Genomic DNA, 17553 nt, shown 5'->3' on the forward strand with positions numbered 1-17553 from the left:
TCATTCCTGGTCCTACGTGAGAATCACTTTAGGGCTTGGACCAATTAATTCCGAATCTCTTGGGATGGGGCTTAAGTATCTGGGTCATTTAAAAGCTTCCCCAGCTATTTCTGATGAGGAGCCAGGATCGAGAACCAATTTTCATCTAGAACAAGGTTTGGCAAACTATGGCTCCTGAACCAAATCCAGCTCACTGCTTAGTTTTGTATGGCTCACGATCGAAGAACAGTTTCACATTTTTAAGGAGTTGAACAAAAATTGAAAGATATTATCCAAATAGTATTCTTTTGAAAGGTATATGAAATTCATATTTCAGTGTCCGTAAGTAATGATTTGTTGGAACATGGCCACACCCGTTTGGTTACATATTGTCTGTGGCTGCATTTGCACTTTAAGTAGTTGCAGCAGACACTTGTATGGCCCCACAAAGCCTAAAATATTTATTTGGCGTTTTATAGGAAATGTTTGCCAACCTCTGATCTAGAGGTATGGATCTCAAAGTGTAGTCTCCTGACCAGCAGCAGCAGCAGCATCACCTGGGAACTTGATAGAAATGCGAGTTATCAGACCCTGCTCTGGACCCACTGAGTCAGCAGGTGATAGTGCATGCTAAAGTTTGGGAACCATTTTCACCAGTCACTACAATGTAAGGCTCCTGTTGAAGAGACTTGTAACAGAAATTTCCTACTTTGTCATCCTGATATATTGAAAATGAAAGGTGGTTGTGGGCCTCTAGTGTCCTTCATTGCCTAGTAAAACAGGCCACATAGATAGCACGTATGAAACTTTAACAGCAAAGATGGAATATTGTCACAGGGCTTAGCATATATAGTAAGAATTTGGTATACAGTTGTTAGATGAATGGCGCAGATTTCTTAAATGTCATAATTTATATGGAAAAGAATAAAAGTTGTGCATATTATCTTAACTTTTAAGCTGTCATATTTTCAGGTTTCTCTCAGTGATATTTTGTCCTGCTTGCCCAGGTTGAGCTTAAAGTGACTAAAAGATTACTAGCCAGTTGCTTTCTGCTTAGTAGGTTGGTGTGAGGGGTAGTTCATGGGGTGTTGAAAGATGAAAGAACATTTAGTCAAAATCTGGACTGTAGTATCTTCTGAAGGATAAAAAGGAATGTAGGCTGGCATCATCAGTATCACGACAAGGAACTGTGGGCCCCACATGGTCTTGTGACCCACAGGAAATCTAGAGTGCATTTGCTTAGAGCGAGAGTTCTTAAACACTGGAACATTCACTGAAAGGATTCTGTGGTTGGTTTTCTCTGGAGATCTTTAAAAACAGTAAAGCTTATCTTACAGATAGCCCAAAGAGACTTGAGTGCATATCTTGCCCCTTCCCCCTCAGAGGTTTTTTGAGTGACTCTTGTTTTATCGTTTTGTTATCCTATAGATCCTTTTTGTTTAAGTTATTAAATAAAAAACCATTGTAATTAGTACATAATAGATTAGACTGGTAAATTTTACCTTTTATTTTTTCCTCCTTTTTTCTTTGTGTTCTTTTTGCCATATAAATGACTATATTGAACAACATTTGTCTATTTCTTATGTAGGATTAATTTCTCAGACTTGATTTAGTGCTTGTTAATTTCCAGGCTGTGTTTTAAACCTTTGGATGTCTTCTCTTGTCTCTTAAATTTCACTTAACACTCTTGTATCTATGAAAGACAGAGCTTGGTGCATAATTTACACTCATTAAATGTTTATTGAATGAATGACAGCTCTCCTTTCTTTCAGACTCTAACAAGTGGACAATTTGTGAACTTTAGATGAAACACATTTTTTTGCATTTGTTAGCCTGGTTGGTATTCTTCCCCCTGATTTTATAGTATACAGAAAAGAGAAAATATGCAATTTAGCATTTAACCCACTCTCTAATTCTCTTTTAAAGATAGTATTAAAAACATCCCCTCTGGGCCTGGCCCCGTGGCCGAGTGGTTAAGTTCGCACGCTCTGCTGCAGGCGGCCCAGTGTTTCGTTGGTTCGAATCCTGGGCACGGACATGGCACTGCTCATCAGACCACGCTGAGGCAGCGTCCCACATGCCACAACTAGAAGGACCCACAACAAAGAATATACAGCTATGTACCGGGGGGCTTTGGGGAGAAAAAGGGAAAAAATAAAATCTTTAAAAAACAAACAAACAAACAAAAAACATCCCCTCTACCAGAGGTGGCCATATTTACTAACACTCTCAAACACACCATGGTTTTGTTTAGTTTTTCTTGCTATCTTCTATCCACTGTGATATTCTATTTCTCCAGACACTAAACTCTGAAAAACTATTATTGTCACTAAAATACCTCAAGCTTTGGGCTTTTGAGGTATGTAGTTACCTGGAAAAATTTGGAGGAAGGCCAGGAACACTGCTAGAAGGAATTGGAAGTTCTCAAGGACCTGGGTCCACATTTTAGTAAATTATTGATCTGAACTGGGGCTAGGTTCTTTTGACCTTTGTTTTCTACAAAGTTTTAACCATTAAATCCAGCCTTTCTCTCTCCAATCTGCTTCTCTTAACATGCTACTTGCGTCTCTATTTAAGATTGTGTAGGTACTGAAATAGGTACTGAATTTGTAGGATATAAATTCAGGGAGCTCTCAGTCCAGTGTGGAATAGAGAAGATAAGCACATAGAAACGTATTTTCAGTTCTGCATGGTGTTTTCACAGAAAATAGGGGAAGCTATTTGGGGAAGGCCTCTTTAAGGAGGTGATACCAAGGCTAAGTTCTTAGCGAACAGTAGAAGTATAGGATACAGATGGGTGTTTTATGCAGAGGGAGCACCTGAGAAAGTCACAGAAATATGTGTTTTTTAAAATAAAAGTTTTTTTCTACTTTTTTCCTTTTGAAAAGTGTGATTATCCTTTTTTTTTTTTTGAGGAAGATTAGCCCTGAGCTAACATCTGTTGCCAATCCTCCTCTTTTTGCTGAGGAAGACTGGCCCTGAGCTAACATCTGAACCCATTCTTCCTCTACTTTATATGTGGGACGCCTGCCACAGCATGGCTTGACAAGTGGTGCGTAGGTCTGTACCTGGGATCCGGACCAGCAAACCCCGGTCCGCCGAAGTGAAATGTGTGAACTTAATTGCTGTGCCACTGGGCCGGCCCCAATCTTTTTTTTTTTAAAATTGACAAAGTACTACATTGAAAAGTAAGTCTTTTTACCCTGGAACCCAGTCTTCTCAAGATGAGTTTCTTGTGTATTCTTCAGAAACTGTCTATACCTTCACAAGAATATATGTTTTAAAAAAATAAGTGGAGGCATATATATACTTTGTGGTACTTCGTTGTGTGCTCAAGTTTTTGTTTTTTTCTCTCCCACTTAATCTATCTTGGAGATCTTTGGTGGGAAGCTTTTGAAGAAGGGTTTTACATAGAGAAGTGATGTAGTCAGTTCCATATTTTCGGTAGATGTAAGACTCATGACCGTGGGGAAGATGGTTTTGAGCAGAGAAGACTATAAGCAAGGAAATATGTTAGAGAATCTAATGAACATTAAGAATGGAAGCACGTCTTCTGTAACAGCATTAGTCCATCGGCCTGGAGGTAGTAGGAAGACCCTTGACCCTTTGTGCTTATGGATTGGATAGTATTGGAGGTGATACTGCCTCCCCAGAAGGTATTTGGAAATGTATACAGTAGTTGTCAAAGTAACTGAGGGGCTCTACTGGATTTGATGGATGAGGGCCAGGGATGCCAAACTTCTGCGTTGCTCATAATGGTCCTGTACCACAATGCCAGCATGTCTATACTCAGTAAGAAACAGTCATCTGCATCCTGATCACTGATGAGCTTGTTTAAAATGCAGTCGCTTGGGCCTTCCACTGGAACAACTGAATTGGAAGTGGTAAGGTTGTGGCCTGAGAATCTATGCTTTAATAAGAATGCCAGATAATTCTTAGATCTACTCAGAGTGGGAACCATTCCTTTATCATGTGAGCACTGATTATTTGAGCAGCTCTTCTCAGTCACAGGACTCTCTACAGCCAGTCAGATACTCTCAGCTTCCCCCAAGACAGCTGGTAGGATAGAGAGAGAGAACTGAAGAGCTAGTGTTGAATGGTATCCATGTAGGTATAGTCTCCCAAACTAGTGTGCTGTATATAGGCATAGAAGAGGGTTGACAGGCTACGGCCCATGGGTCAAATCTGGTCTGTTCCCTGTTTTTGTAAATAATGTTTTACTGGAATATAGCCACACTCATTTGTTTGCCTGTTGTCTGTGGCTGCTTTTTTACACTACAATGGCAGAAATGAGTAGTTGTGACAGAGACCATATGGCCTGAAAAGCCTGAAATATTTATTGTTTGGCCCTCTATAGAAAAAGTTTACTGACCCCTGGTACAGACCAGTAGTTCTCAGTCTTGGCTGTATAATGGGGTCATCTGGGCAGCATTAACCAAATTACTGATGTCAGGATCCTACCCCGACCCCATGTGAGTCTGGGAGTTGGTCTGGGTATCTGAGTTTTAAAAGCATTCTAGGTGATTCTAATGTGCAGCCAAGGGTGAGAACTACTAGTATAGATCAGGAAGCGCACTTAGAGCAGCACAAACTGGTGATTTTGGCTCTTCATGTGTTTTTACTAGGCCAGAGTGTCAGAAATCCAGACAGTGGAGGTAGAACAAAGCCCTGCTTTATTCAGTACCATATTTAAAAAGCCTCTGGATGCTAGGAACAGGACAGAAGCTGTGCATATCTTTCTTCATGTGACAGTAGGCAGAAATGAAAAGAGAAATAAACCAGCACTTGAGTTGACAGACTTGAGGGCAAGCCTTGTACTCTGCCTTTTGATAAATAGTGAGTGGGTCTATTATTTGAGGACGAATAAAACAGAAAAAAAAACAAAACAACAGGAGACTATGGAAAATTTATATAACAAGGGAAAGAGAATATTATCCTAAAAACTCACAGGAAGAGCAGTGCTCTGAAAATTATTTTCTATTCAAACCAAAAGAAAATTTTAGAAAACTATCTGGCAATCTCAGCAGGATACCAGAAGTGGCTTCTGAAAAGTAGATTGTAAACTTGTGGTTTCCAAGCCAGATTCAGCTCTGTAAACATGTCTTGTATGGTCTTCGTATTGTTTTTGGAAATTTTGAATGAGTTGCCAGCATTTAAAATAGATTTCACATAAAAATTCAGATTTATAGCTTCTCTTGACAAATCAGATCTTTGAGCAGTAAGGCTGAATTGCATTACATCTTACCCTCTCCCTTCTTGAACAGTTCCTTTCCAAAGCCACTACGTGAGCCCAATCAAGGGTAGGCATCCATGCCAGATGGGGGAGCTATGGTGGCACAGAGCAGGGCGTTGGAGCCTGACCAGAGTGTGGAGGGTATGGAATGGACAGGAAGACCAGTATGGGTTGATAGGGCCCAAGCAGGGTGAGAAGGGCACCCCGTGGAGGGGTGCCTGGCTTGAGATGTTAGAGTACAAGTGAGGAGGGTGCCTGCATAGGAGGGGCAGTTCTAAAACGAACCAAGGCTCTTTGGAGAAATGGCCGATTCCAGGACTGAGACAGGGAAAGAACAAGATGAACCTAGAACTTTCTTGTGCCAGAAAGTAAAGTGCTCAAAGAATGTTGGGGACATGTCCAAAAGACAACTACTGAGTAAAATAGGAAGCCGTGAGGGAATAAATAAATGAATAAATTGAAAATTTGATGAAGAGCAGGATATTTACATAGTTTCACATTATGTCCCTACAAAATACTCATTGACTACAAAATAGAAGAGTATCTTTGTAGTAAAGTTTGACAGATAACACCTTAATTAAGTTATCAAGTTAAACGTCATGACTAATGAGATCAAAATCATATGTCACCTATAGGGTGCAATGAGAAGAACAGAACATCGCTTCTGTGGTAGTCTTACCAAAGATGTATGACCTGAATCTAATCATAAAGAAACATCTGAGAAACCCAAATTGAGGGACATTCCCGTACAAAATAACTAGCCTGTAATCTTCAAAAGTGTCAGGTTTATGTAAGCCAAGGAAAGACTGGAACTTTTTCAGATTGCGTCAGACTAAAGAAACACAGCTGCTAAATGCAACACGTGGTTCTGAATTGGATGGTATTGGAACAAATGGCAAAACTTGGATGGGGTCTGAGGATTCGATGGTAGTGATGTATTGGTGCTACTTTCCTGATTTTGATGATTGTGTTGTGGTTGTCTAGGAAAACACTCTTAATGTTGTAGGAACTATATGCTAAAATGTTCAGGTGTAATAGCATCATGCTAACAACTTACTCTTAAATGGTTCTAGATTTTAAAAACTTTTTTGTACTATATGTGCAACTTTTCTATAAATTTGAGATTCTTTCAAAATTAAACAGATTTAAAAATATATATAGGAAAGGCTTTATGCACACGTGGAAAAAATGACTTGAGGCATTTTGCCACAATATGCATTTTGTTTTAGTTTCTATTACTTTAGTTACATTGTCATTACTGGATAAAGAAGACAGTATGGAAGTAGTAGGCTGTTTGTTATAAGACCTCAAATCATAGAAAATCTTCTCAAATGAGAGTTTTATTCGCAATAATTACCAATAACTGTATATGTATTATAATAATCTAAGCCACTGTGAAGCTTTATAGTTTTGAAGTTTTGAATGATATTTGTTAGTAAATGCTATCTTAAAACAAAATTTGAATATTTTGAATTGTAAAGTAGACTTAAGATTTATTAAGAATGCAAACAGTAATGTTTTTATATATAAGATTATAGTAATAATTTTTGAAGATTTTTTGTTTGGGTAACTGATTTATTTAAAAATTTCACTTCTAACTTATATTAGTTCCTTTTAGACTGTGTAAATTTTCTCTGCCTCTGTAATGTGTATTTCCTTCTACTTTTCATATTAAAAAAGACCATTAACCTTTAAATAAATGAATATATAATAAATATGATATATGTATATATAAGATATGATGAAAACTAAGATATATATAAAAATAGTTTTATATCAGTAGTCTGAGACTCAAATTCCAAATGAAATAGAGGCTGTAACAGGAAAAAGGGCCTCAGAAAAGATAGAATTTCAGTTTTAACTTTGATGATTAGAAAAAAATACAGGTTAAAGATTACTTTTAAAATCTAAAGCAAGAAATGTACCTTCTAAGTCACTGGAGAGTATAAAAGCAAACAAAACATAGTCTGTAAGAGTAACAGGTTAAAAAAAAAGTAAATATTCAAACCAGAAAATATTTAATAACATGGGAAAATACAATATAAACTATATGGAGGATGACCCCAATTTTGCATGTGTTTTTCTGTGTATATATGACAAACAGTTATATATATATAAAAGAGACTGAAAGGAAATTAAGATTGAGTGGTTTCCTCTAGGAAGTGAAACTTTGAGTGATTTTTGTTTTCTCTTTTATGCTTATTTTATATTTAAAGAAATTAATATATATATATACTTATATATGATATCTATATAACTCCCAGCCAACAAATATTCCTTAAAAATTAAAATGTAATGTGTTCTATTCTATAGTTTATATAGTATAAAATATTCTAAAATATTTGATAGTTTTTTCAGTAGAAAAATCTGTTTATTTCTAGGCTAATTGGTGGGCAGTACTACTTATGGGAATTGCCCTGATCATGCTAATGGCTGGATTTATTAAGATATGCAGTGTCCACACTCCAAGTAGTAATCCAAAGTTGCCTCCTCCTAAACCTCTTCCAGGTAAGACAATTTGAGCAAGGTACGTATTTTTATAACTCAGAACCGTTGAGCAGGTAGAACTGAATTATTAATGAGTCTTTAGTAACTACTTTTGTAGTACTTTCTTCTTGAGAATGCGATTACTGAATGAATTATTTAGTTGATTTTTTAAGCGTATTTGTTATCAGTCCAATCTTGATAATGGCTGCCAATTTAATGCTAATCTATCCTGAGTATCTAAAAATATTTAGACCTAGAAATTTTTATTTTTGCTTAGTACTTGTTTTCTTGTTTTTTATCCATCTTTTAAAATCTTTTTTGTTTTAAATATTACCATAGGCTACTTTTAAGTCATTCTTCTTTCTGTTCTAATAACTACGTTTCTGTTACTGTTTTTAATTGTTGGTGCTCTTGAAATATTTTCTGATACATAAGCTTCTTTTCCCTAGGGGTGATGCTTATGGGGAAAGAGATTCTTAGAATAAAGGCCTCTGCCACCAAATAACCATAGTTATTCTCCATTTCTGAAAACAACTCCTAAGGTTTGGTTCTACCCTTTACGTCTCAGGCAGACACATCATTGGAAGGAGACCTTCCTTAGATTAGCTCCAGGGATTTGGGGAAGAAAAGGGTAGGAAGCAACTGCTCCAGATTATTTAGTCCCCATCTATTTCTCCCTCACCCTCCTCAGGCTAATTGTGGCTTCTATGCTGCCCTCAGGACGTCTGGACCTGAACTCTGTTCACTGTAGGTGTGGCGCAGTCGTTGTCCCAAGGCAGTGGCAGGGGAGAACCAGAGCTAAATGACTGCACTTCCCTCTTCTGCCTTCCTCAGACTTCTCCTGAAGCCTCTTGCCTCAGGCCGAATCCACTACTCCACACAGGGTAGTTTAAAACTAGGGATTTCTTATAATTTTTTCTATTTTCCTTCAGTTGTTCCCCTGCGTTTACCTATCTGGGGGCAAGAGAGCTTAGTAATCATGCTGGGACAGAATCTTGGTGGAAATCAGGAAATTTGATTTTGATATCATTGCTTTTTGTAAATTTGCAGTGTTAGCACTCTAGCACTTATGTCAGTTTCTTAGGGATTGCCAAGGGCCACATGACACTTTTTAGATATGTCACCAATTATGATCTCGTTCAGTGAAACAATTCTTTGACTTGATTTCACTTTAAGCAAGTTCCACTTTTAAAAACTTAAAAAAAACAAAACCCAGCTGTCATTTATTGAACTCTCGTAAAAAGTGTTAAGCACTTTTACATGAATTGTCATATAATCCTCCCAACAGACTAAATGGGTTAGTTATTACCCCTGCTTTGTAGACTAGGCATCTGAGTTTCAGAGAGGTTAAGTCATTTATTCAAAGACACTCAGTAGTTTCTTCATCATGTATCCTGTCCTCAGAATCATATTAATTTAATAGTTGTGGCTGTTGAGCACTTGAAATATGGCTAGTCTCAATTGACATGTGTTGTAAATATAAAGTACATACCAGACTTTAAAGACTTAGTATAAAAAAATGCCATATTTTGTTAATGATTTTTTATATTGATTACATTTTGAAATGATAATATTTTGGCTATATTGAGTTAAATGAAATAAAAAATATTATTAAATTTTTTTACCTGTTTCTTTTTTGCTTTTTTCATTTTGGCTACCAGAAAATTTTAAGTTATATATATAGCTCATATTTCCATCGGACAGCACTGATCTAGAACCTTTCTTACTGAAATGGCAGCTTTGTTTTTAAAGATCGAAAGTCCCATAGTAAATGTATTTTACTTTCGTTTGTGACTCACAGGCACTTTAAAGAGGAGGAGACCTCCACAGCCCATTCAGCAACCCCAGCGTCAGAGGACCCGGGAGAGTTATCAGATGGGACACATGAGACGCTAACTGCAGCTTTTGCCTTGGTTCTTCCTAGTGCCTACAATGGGAAAACTTCACTCCAAAGAGAAACCTATTAAATCATCATCCCCAAACTAACCCCACAAATAACAGTCGAAGAAAAAAATGGCAAGAGATCATGTCCTCAGACCAGGTGGAGTTACTTAAGTTTTAAAGCCTGAAAATTCCAATTTGGGGGTGGGGGTGGAAAAGGAACCCAATTTTCTTATGGACAGATATTTTTAACCTAATGGCACAAAGTCTAAGAATATTATTATGTGCCCCATGTTCCCTGTTCTTCGTTGCTGCATTTTCTTCACTTGCAGGCAAACGTGGCTCTCGATAAACTTTTATCACAAATTGAAATATATATATATTTTTTTCAACTGCCAGTCAAGGCTAGGAAGCTCGACCACCTCAACATTGGAGACATCACTTGCCAATGTACATACCTTGTTATATGCAGACATGTATTTCTTACGTACACTGTACTTCTGTGTGCAATTGTAAACAGAAATTGCAATATGGATGTTTCTTTGTATTATAAAACTTTTCCGCTCTTAATGAAAAATTACTGTTTAACTGACATACTCAGGATAACAGAGAATGGTGGTATTCAGTGGTCCAGGATTCTGTAATGCTTTACACAGGCAGTTTTGAAATGAGAATCAATTTACCTTTTCCTTATGATGAAGTTGGTTCTGATATTCATTTTGTCTTTATCAAATGGCTGCTAAGAGCACATGCGTGACTACGCTGAAGAACACAGTTAAGTGTTGTGCAAACTGGACATATGCAGCATACTACTTCAGAGTTAGTCATTTATGTAAATGTCTGATTTCTGCTTACTTATTTTAAACTTTCTAATTCAATTCCATTTTTGAATGGATAGGTGAAATCTTTTTCATACTTTGGTAGAAATTATGTCAATGAAATGATTCTTTTTATTTGTAGCCTCTTATTTGTGTTTTCCATATATCTAAAGTATGCTAATTATGTTTTTGGTTTTGTCTGACATGGAAAAGAAAAGCTGTGTCTTTATTTTATCAAAATATTTGAAGAGTTTTTTCAGCATATCATCACTATCATTGGTAACCACTAAAGAAGAGTGATTTGCTCAACTAGTAGTTAAAATTGTAGATAGGCCTTCTGACATTTTTTCCCCTAACAACAATGAAGGTGAAACAGCACAATGTCCCATTCCAAATTTATTTTTTAAATAGATGTAAATAATTGGCTTTTTAAAGAAAGAAAGCAAAAGCATTTAATATATTAATAGGCTTATTGCTATGCAGGAATGGAAGGGGGCATTACAAAAAATTTTAAGCTTGTGACATATTTATTGCTTCTGTTTTCCAACTACATCACTTCAATTAGAAGTAAACAGCTATGATTTTCCTGGCTTCACATAGGAAAATTTAGGGAAAGTTGAAAAGATTTGTGTTTTGGCTTTTTTTTTTTCCTTTTTTTTCTTAAGAGTATAAGGTTTACACAATCATTCTCATAATGTGACGCAAGCCAGCAAGGCCAAAAATGCTAGAGAAAATAATGGGATCTCTTCCTTGTAAACTTGTACAGTATGTGGTGACTTTTTTCAAAATACAGCTTTTTGTACATGATTTAGAGACAAATTTTGTACATGAAACCCCAGATAGACTATAAATAATTCTAAACAAACAAGTAGGTAGATATGTATGTAATTGCTTTTAAATCATTTAAATGCCTTTGTTTTTGGACTGTGCAAAGGTTGGAGGTGGGTTTGCATTTCTAAAGCAGTTACTTTTATTCCGCAAGAGTTCTTAGTAACTTCTTGAGTGTGGTAGACTTTGGAACATGTACATTTTTTGCTTGTAATGTTATCCTGTGGTAGGGTTTTGGCAGGTACACACTGCCCTATTTTATTTTGAGTCTAAGTTAAATGTTTTCTGAAAAGAAATACGTGCACTGAACTCTTTCCACTACAGATCAAGGTGTGGTAAAACAAAAGGATCAAGACAAATGAGATCTAATACTACTGTCAGTTTAATGTCCACTGTGTTTTATACAGTATCTTTTTGTTCACTTTGGAAATTTTTACTAAAAATTGCAAAAAAATAAAGTATTGTGCAAAGATGTAAGGTTTTTTGAAACTTGAAATGCATTATTAATAAATAGACTTGATGAAATCAACTTGAAGGTTCCATACTCTTTGAACTCTGAGAACTATCAAAAGAAGCTTCTCACAGGGCAACTTTTCCTAACTAAATGAAAGAGATTGTTAAGCAGAAAAACGATTGTCTCTTCCCGCACAAGTCTTGATATCTTTATTCCCAGTTAGGAGTCCATGTAAAAAATTGATGATATCTCTGTATCTCCACATAATGAACATTTTCCTTAGCTAATCTCACCTGCTTTGCATTATTTCTAATCAGTATTCAAAGCGTTTAAAGTGTTCGTCTTGGTGGAAGAGCTGTGGTCTTATTTATATGTATTTTGCAAAGTTTTGAATGCTAAGTACCTCACTTATTTTAAAACTCTAGTTTAATAATAGTATATTTTAAAATTTTGAACTACATTTTCCTGCCTTGTCAAATTCATAGCAAGTAAGGAGAGAATTGACATTTCAGCCTTATCTAGAAAAAGAATTATAAACTCAGAACGGTGCCGTGCACAGAATAATATGCCCCAAATTCTTTGTTTTTTTAAATTGAGGCCAGCTATACATAAGTAGTATTTGTTAAATGAGTAAATATGCCATACTAATTAGCTACTTTAGGAACATCAAAATGTATATTGTTTAATTTGTTCGTGAAACCATCAGTGTTGACTAATTCAGATGATTGCAAATTTATTTTTTTTTTAAAGTGAATGCTTAAATTTTTCTTTTTTAGAAAAGGCTTTTTTTCTCCCCCTCCCCAAAGCCCTAGTACATAGTTGTATATTCTAGTTGTAGGTCCTTCTAGTTCTTCTATGTGGGACACCGCCTCACCATGGCTTGATGAGCAGTGAGTAGGTCTACACCCAGGATCCGAATCAGTGAACCCTGAGCCGCTGATGCGGAGTGCACAAACCCAACCACTCTGCCACGGGGCCAGCCCTAAATGCTTAAGTTTTATTCATAATTTTTTTTTCAGCTTTCTAAATTCAGGCAACAACTCACAAACAAAATCAACAATAAAGTGAATTATTACAGTTTCTGGACTTAGTTCCCCGTAGTGTTGGGCAATATCATACAGTTTTGGGAAGGACTTCTTTAAGGGAAAGACAACTTTATCTGATCAGTCTAGTTTTCTGAGGAGTCTTTAGCACTTCGTGCTTTGGGTATTTCGCTTTTGTCATATTCAGAGAATGGTGAAAACCGAAGATTTCTCCAAATTAAGCGAGCTACTCTTAAGTCCTTATCTCTGTCACTATGGTCTGTACATTTTAAGACCTAATGATTATTATTTCTCCAAAGATGGGATTAGTGTCCTTGGCAGCTGTGCAATTCTAGGGGCTTGTGCTTGTACATTTAATTTCTTGTTAAGTATTTCTAATCGAAAGTGTAAGAGGGTCAATGTAGTAAATGCCTTACAAAACTGGACAGTCTATCTTCAGGGATGTTAAGAGGAGATGTTCATTATCTAGATTTAAAGGATCAAGGTCTCCCAAAACTGGAGAGCAAGTTGGATATAGTTTTAGAGCAGCTGCCAGGGACAGTTCATCTTTAGAGAAGTCACTATAGTTGTAAGAAATTGTAGTTTCCTGAAGAGCATTCTTGACTTCTGAGTAACTAAAAAGATGATCAGTTTGCCCCACAATGCTCAGCTTCAGTTCCACCGTTCTGGCTTTATATTCTTTATTAACAACAACTTCCATTTGAATCTGTTTTTCCATTTTTTACCAGTTTAGTTTTTCCATTATTGTTTGTGTATCCAGCTGTTTATTTTATTGGGATACAAAGTGAGCCCTTGTGTTCTATATTGCCATATTGTTTGTATGTCTTAGATATATACATATATGCACTATTTCAGTAGAAATTCATTTATTTTATAGTTGATAAACTCTTCAGAATGTCTGTTCTCTCCTATAAAAAGCAATGGGATGCTAGGTAAAAATGGAGAGTTGAGCAAAGTACTTGTTAGCCTTTGCTCTTTCCTAAAATCTCCACTAAAATCACAGTGACTGGGGAAAGAACAAAGCATAATCCAACAAGGAACAAGGAATACTGAAGAGAAGATAATAAGAACAAAATTTTGGAAACTGGAAAGCAGATGGAAGAGTAGTATCTGACTTGGCGGACCCAGGAAAGCCAAATCCTAAACCAGCAGTAGAAACGTGAGCCCAGTTTGCATTAAGATTTTGGGATTTGGCCTTCAAGACTTTTTTCTATGCATGTGGCTAAAGGCATATGCACACTTTTGTAACCCACCTTTAACACTACATTGATATCGTATCTACATCATTTTAATGACTAAATATTTCCTTCTGTGGCTATATTGTACATTTTTAAAATTAACCAATTCCTTCTTGTTTGGATGCTTAGATTTTCAGATTATACATTATTTTAAACAGTCCTAGAAGGGAAATTCTAAGCGTAATAATAAAATGAATTCCTAAAAGTGGAGTTGTTAGATTAAAGGTTTTTTAAAGGTCATTGATAAAAATTATGATGTTGTCTTCCAGATAGATACTTCTACCATCAACATGTAAGAATACTTCCACTGTTCGCATATTATCATATAGCTAAATTTTTTTTAATCTGAGAACCCCACGCTTAAAAATTCACATGTATGCAGCTACATGAATTTATTAGAAACAATAGTGGAAGACTCCTGCTTAACTGACTTTATGAGCTTTGGACATAATTCTAATAAAAGTCAAATGTAGTGCCCTGATTATTGTCTCTAATACCATTTTCTTCAAAGAAACCAGACTTTCTTGGATAAATAGCTAATTCCAGGTCTAGGGAAAGAAGCGTACAAGAAGAGCCTAGAAAACACTCTGTCATACCAGAAAGCAAAGAAGCTATTAGAAGTCTGTTGAAAAGGATTCAGGAGGCATCTTGAACAAGTGTCTACTGGCCAAAGCTGAGATAATTTTAGCATCAGTGCATCAGTAAGGGATAACATCTGCAAGAGATTGAAACTCATATTGTGTTTTACTCTATGAGCTAATAATAATAGTTTATAAAATCATAATTCCCTTTGGAATATGCTCTTAAAGAAATATTCCAGCTAATAAGTTAAAGAGGAATGATAGAATATCACCATTATACCACCCCCCACCCCCGCCCCGTGATCACCAGTGACTTCTAACTTCACAAACAAGTTGCAGTCAAACTTTTTGTTCCTCCTAAAGGAAATACACATACCGCTTATGAAAGAGTCCTGCCAAAAGTTGAATCTGATCCTGATTAAGCCTCTAGACCTAACCACCTCTTTACTAGAAATACAGGAAACAAAGGAACATGTTAAATGATACCACAAAATCCAGACTGGAAAACTACAGGACGAATGACCCTGTTTCTTTAACAACAGAATTGCAAGAAAAAAAGAAAAAGATGGATTAAAAAAGATGTAAGGGACTTAAGGGCTTAAGTCTATACAATTTATGGACTTATTTCAATCTTCATTTGAACAAATAAAAAATGAGACCATTGGGGAAATATGAAAACTAACTGGATATTTGATGATTTTAAGGGTTTTTACAATTTTTAGGTGTGATAAGTATACGGTGGTTACATTTTTAAAAGGAGCACTTTTAGAGATGCAAATTGAAATACTTAGAAATGAATTGATAATGGTGTTTAGGATTTGCTTAAAAATAATTGGGGAGTTGGAGTTGGCTAGTGTGTGTGCGTATAGTTGAAACAAGATTGACTGTGAGTTAATAATTGTTGAAGCTGCATGATGGGTACTTGGGGATGCATTATACTATATTCTCTACCTGTGATTACATTCAAAATTTTCCATAAAAGTTTTTAAAATGTGGATCAAATTTGTATAGAAACTCATTCATGACTTTTTACTTTAGCAATAATTCATGATAATGGCCTATATTCATAATGATTTTTTGTAATGATTTTTTTTAGCGGAATTAAACTTGAACCAGTCAGGCTAACATAATTAATTATATTCTGCTCCAGTTACAATGAATGATTAATTGATTTCAACTGCTAGGGTGAATGCCTGAGCTCTCAGTCATTCAGCAATCTTAGCAAGCAGGCCGTTAGATCCTTCCTTGCTCACTAGTTTTTGTGGAGCTTGCTAACTGTTTAAGGAAAATGTTTATTTTCTGTTAAAATATGTCAGGGAGAGTGATCAGGTTATCCACATTTAACCTATGTGTCCCATATTAGAATATATGTTAAGTAGCTCAGTACAGTAAACTAGATTCTGCTCGCTCTTGTTAAAATCATAATGGTCCCCAGAGGTGGAAATGTATGTTAAAAAAGGTATCCTGGAAGTGTTTGATCTCAGTGTAAAGAAATTAGAATAATTTGATATAGTGTAGGTTGTCTTGTAGAAAAAGTGCTTCCATTCCATGAGTTTTAGAAATCATTTTGGAAAAGTGAAGCCTTTGTAATTGGTATTTGGAAGTATTTGGTAATACTGAGCAAATTAAGCAATATTATTCTTCATTCTAAATGTATTTTTTATTATTCTTTTCTCCCCTGCCTTTTGGGCGTGGGATTTAGCCGCCTTTGTATTTCTAAACACAAAAGGCCAGTTTTTATTAATTAAAGTGTCAATGTACTGTGATTAATTTTTCATTATTTAGTTTTGTGATTGTAGTTTTCATTTCTTAGTAGCACCTCTGATTAAGAGAATTAACCTGTTAATTTTTTCCCTTATCTCCTGAAAAATCTTATCAGAGGCTGTTTGGAATTCTTTGGCTTCTATGGTATGCATATTGTTGATTTGCATGGACTAGTTACCTCAGTTATTCATTCAACAGGTATTTCTTAAGCACTTGGTTGTGCCAGGGCCTCTGCTAGATGATAGGAATACAGTAGTGAACTTAACAATGTGCCTGCCCTCCTGAAGCTTACGGTCTGGTAGGTGAGACAAATAGTAATCAGATAATCAAGTGAATATATGTGCAATTCCAACCATGACAAGTGCTATGAGGGGGAGGCCTTTGGTGATCCAAGAGCTGGTCATGCAGGGATGGGACTGAGAGAGGAGGTGGGACCTCGTCAGGCAGTTCAGGGAATGCTTCCCCAAGAAAGTGGTGCTGGAGCCCAAATCTGAAGGATGAAGAGAGGTTAAATAGGTCAAATAGGATTTTAAATAATGTCAAATGGTTATCTACAGGGCACTGAGAGCTAATTTTTCTTTGGGGAAAGGTAATATTTTTTACTCTCGATTTTATCGTATGTAAACAGAGCCATTCAGACTCCTTTGTATATTTTTTTAATGGTTTTTCTTTTTTGCTTGGCATTTTATTCATTTACCAAAGAGCTGGCTTGTACTTTGGCAGATGTCATACTTGGTTATTGTTCTTGAGAATGTTGGCCCAACAATTTGGGAGTTGTGAAAGGGACTTGGCTTTTCAGACCTTGACCTCTGTATCATGACTACCATAAACTCCGGATCAGGACATCTAACCTCCTCCCGTGCTAAGTGAGGTGTCTGTCCCTCTGATCTCTGCTGTCTGGCTTTCTATGCATCCTTCTGATATTGCAAATGCCACATTGCAATGGAATCCTGCCTCATCTAAGCTGAGCTCTTGAAAGAATCATCCATGCTCAGTGGCTACTTCGATTCCCCTGCCCTTATCAACCAACTGCATTTTGTTCTCACGCTCTCCAGGGACTGCAATCCATGCTCTCAGGGAGCTCATAGTCCAGTGGAAAGAAGGAGACCAGTAATTATTATACAGAAGGATTTGGGCTGTAAAATATACAAATACCTGGTGGCTAGAAGCTCAGAGGAGATGCATATGTGAGCCAAGATGACTTCCCAAAGGAGAGATGCTTGAGCTGAATTTGGAGTTTTGGTAAA

General features: G+C 36.3%; 1 protein-coding gene across 4 annotated transcripts in view; it reads left to right on the forward strand.

Moving 5' to 3' along the window:
• Positions 1-11755, forward strand: part of ADAM10 (ADAM metallopeptidase domain 10) — a 115683-nt gene extending 103928 nt beyond the window's left edge. For all 4 annotated transcript variants that reach the window (XM_023616648.2, XM_070235892.1, XM_023616656.2 and 1 more), the window contains 2 exons: positions 7594-7720; positions 9501-11755. In XM_023616648.2, coding sequence (XP_023472416.1) covers positions 7594-7720; positions 9501-9595 — 222 coding nt within the window. In that variant the 3' untranslated portion in view covers positions 9596-11755. The remainder of the gene's footprint in view (positions 1-7593; positions 7721-9500) is intronic.
• Positions 11756-17553: the final 5798 nt, after the last annotated feature.

This window comes from Equus caballus, chromosome 1 (assembly GCF_041296265.1).
Source record: "Equus caballus isolate H_3958 breed thoroughbred chromosome 1, TB-T2T, whole genome shotgun sequence".
NCBI classification, from domain to species: domain Eukaryota; kingdom Metazoa; phylum Chordata; class Mammalia; order Perissodactyla; family Equidae; genus Equus; species Equus caballus.